We start from the raw sequence: 2,301 nt of genomic DNA, 5'->3' as shown, positions 1-2,301 counted from the left end.
ACGCATGCGCATATTCTGGCAATCCAAGTGACGATAAGCTCCATCTAAACACGCTGAGACTTGTAAATATTCGCTCCCATCATGCAATTCCAATAACGCACACTTTCGAATTGATCATAATGAAACATACTATTTTACACGTGTTGTATACAACACATAGATCACATCGAACACCACGACTGTGCGATGTAAATTATTAGTATATATTTTCAGGAGTGATTCAGTGAGACAGGGTTCCCATTTTTCAACCTTTATTTGACATTTTGAAGCTATAATTCAGGCTTGATGTAATAATCCCTTTCATTTTATAAGAAACGGGCAATTCGAATTGCCACATTATGACATACCGAAAACACCATTGACGAAGAAATAACCTATATTGATCACGACGTGCTAGCGAAGTAAATTAACATTTAATATTACATGCGTTTAGAAGATGAAAACTGTGCCCAGCATTTCATATTAGGAGACTCTTAATCGCACCTGTAATGTAACAAAAAAAATATCTTTTTAATATAATGCAAAGTGAAACTATCCGAAACTATGAAGAAAAACAACTATAAAAGAAAGCTATTGGCATTGAACAGTTCAACGAGGACAGTTCTACTGTTTTATAATTGTTTTGTTTTGGCAATTCACATAGCTTAGACACATTTGTATGGCATATGCACTAATATTGGTTGCTATTGTAGCATAATAAGTAACTTTTGGAGAATGTCTACCACGTTTCACATCGCTGCTACATTAAATGGAAAAATGCAGCCTTTATCAATTTTATATAAACTGATTCTAAACTTCTCTTGGTAGAAAAAAAATAACCAACTTACATTATTTCGTTTATCTTCCAGCTCTCACCAAAAGTGGTAACGTCGCTTACTTCAATACCATCGGGCGTCTGAAAGTCATTACGTTTGTCACCATCAGCATTACCTAGCAAACCACAGAGTTTGCCATTGTAATCAGTGCCAGAGATTGTTGTTTTTAACAGATGCTTGCTCAGTGTCCATTCCAGAGTGAATGTTGTGTCTTTGGACTTGAACATCAATGTAATCAAGTGCTCGTCTTCCTTGATATGTATAACAGTTGAGTCCACATGCTTATTCCCTATGCTTCCCTATAAATAAATAAAGTATTAAATATTGTAAACACCAAAACATTGAAGAAAATGTCATTAACACTATGTGATTCAAAATATAGCACACTTTTGAATATCGGATATTATAACTTACTGTAACTACATTGCGCCGATTGACAATAGCATATTGGTTTCCGACAGTAACATTGAAGGACACAGTTCTTGTCTTAAATTGTTCGGTGTCAACTCTCGGTTCAAACTTAGCTGTGACTTCAAATTCAGGATGTGTTGTACAGGCTTTGAAAAATGTATACCAGCATACACCTTGCCAACTAAATCGACGTCCATCAAATGTCGTCATGTGTGGATCACCAGACGCACTTCCTTCTGTAACATACATTGTTATGATAATTACATCATACATTTGTCGAACTTCGAAAGTCATGGTATATCTTAAAATAACAACATTACCTTCAAGTACGAATGGGATTTTAAAATGAACAGCAAAAATCGAAATTCTATTTTCATTTTGAGATGTTTAATTTCATCGAATTGCTAGGCAGGGCTTTCCGTTTTTTCCTTCTTCATATTTTCAATGGACGGCGAGCTCATCACGAAATAATAACACATCAAAGACAAGTAGAGACAACAATATTGTTGTGAAAATTCCAAAAACTCAACTATTGTCCTATCAAAAACATTGTCATAAGTTCGTCCATGGGTACAAGCGCGTTTTTGGATTAGTAGAAACTGGTTTATCCCCAGTGCGGGAACGGAGACATTCATTTGTAGTCGTCGTTTTTGATATCTAATCATTTAAAAGTCTTCTGACGTTGCCTTACAATACAAAACGTACCAGAAAATTACCAGAAAACTATTCCCATCGTTATTCTGACCCGTATTAGCATGTCAATAAAATGAACAGTCTCAAATGGAAAATGAGATTTCGATTAAATGTTGAAATAAGAAATGTTTTTTGTTGAAAGCAGTTGAGAATACGCCAAAAGCAAAAATAATAGATTCTAGAAAATATCAGAAATTTATTTTGCCAATATTTACGACAAAAATAGTATTTCCTGCTACTGACATGATGAAATGAAGAACATTGTGACCGTTGGGTATGGACAAATTATTTTATAGAATTACGCAAACAACGCAAACAAAGTTATCAGTCTCCAGTGACAGTGACAAGTTTTGTTGATTCTCAAAACGCAGTTGATCGTACG

The 2,301-nt window shown here is 34.7% G+C and overlaps 1 protein-coding gene across 1 annotated transcript; it reads right to left on the bottom strand.

The window, feature by feature from the left end:
- Window positions 1–234: 234 nt before the first annotated feature.
- LOC146730004 (BMP-binding endothelial regulator protein-like) lies at window positions 235–1,456 on the bottom strand. The gene is made up of 3 exons (XM_085494606.1): window positions 1,230–1,456; window positions 828–1,114; window positions 235–483 (listed from the first exon to the last, which is right to left on the bottom strand). The coding sequence occupies exons 1-3, from the start codon at window positions 1,434–1,436 to the stop codon at window positions 474–476; spliced, it is 504 nt and encodes a 167-aa protein (XP_085350732.1). The 5' UTR covers window positions 1,437–1,456; the 3' UTR covers window positions 235–473.
- Between the last annotated feature and the right edge of the window lie 845 nt (window positions 1,457–2,301).

The sequence above is a fragment of the Saccoglossus kowalevskii genome, chromosome 20, assembly GCF_978046115.1.
Source record: "Saccoglossus kowalevskii chromosome 20, keSacKowa6.1, whole genome shotgun sequence".
NCBI classification, from domain to species: Eukaryota; Metazoa; Hemichordata; class Enteropneusta; family Harrimaniidae; genus Saccoglossus; species Saccoglossus kowalevskii.
The sequence above is the reverse complement of the archived record's forward strand: the minus strand, read 5'-3'. Positions and strand labels throughout refer to the sequence as shown.

Bases quoted from the DNA above. Each gene is read 5' to 3' on its own strand.
- LOC146730004 (XM_085494606.1), bottom strand. From the start codon at position 1,436: ATGACGACATTTGATGGACGTCGATTTAGTTGGCAAGGTGTATGCTGG. The intron at 1,115-1,229 runs GTAAGTTATAAT...ATTTATTTATAG, and splicing joins ATCGGCGCAATGTAGTTACA to GGAAGCATAGGGAATAAGCA.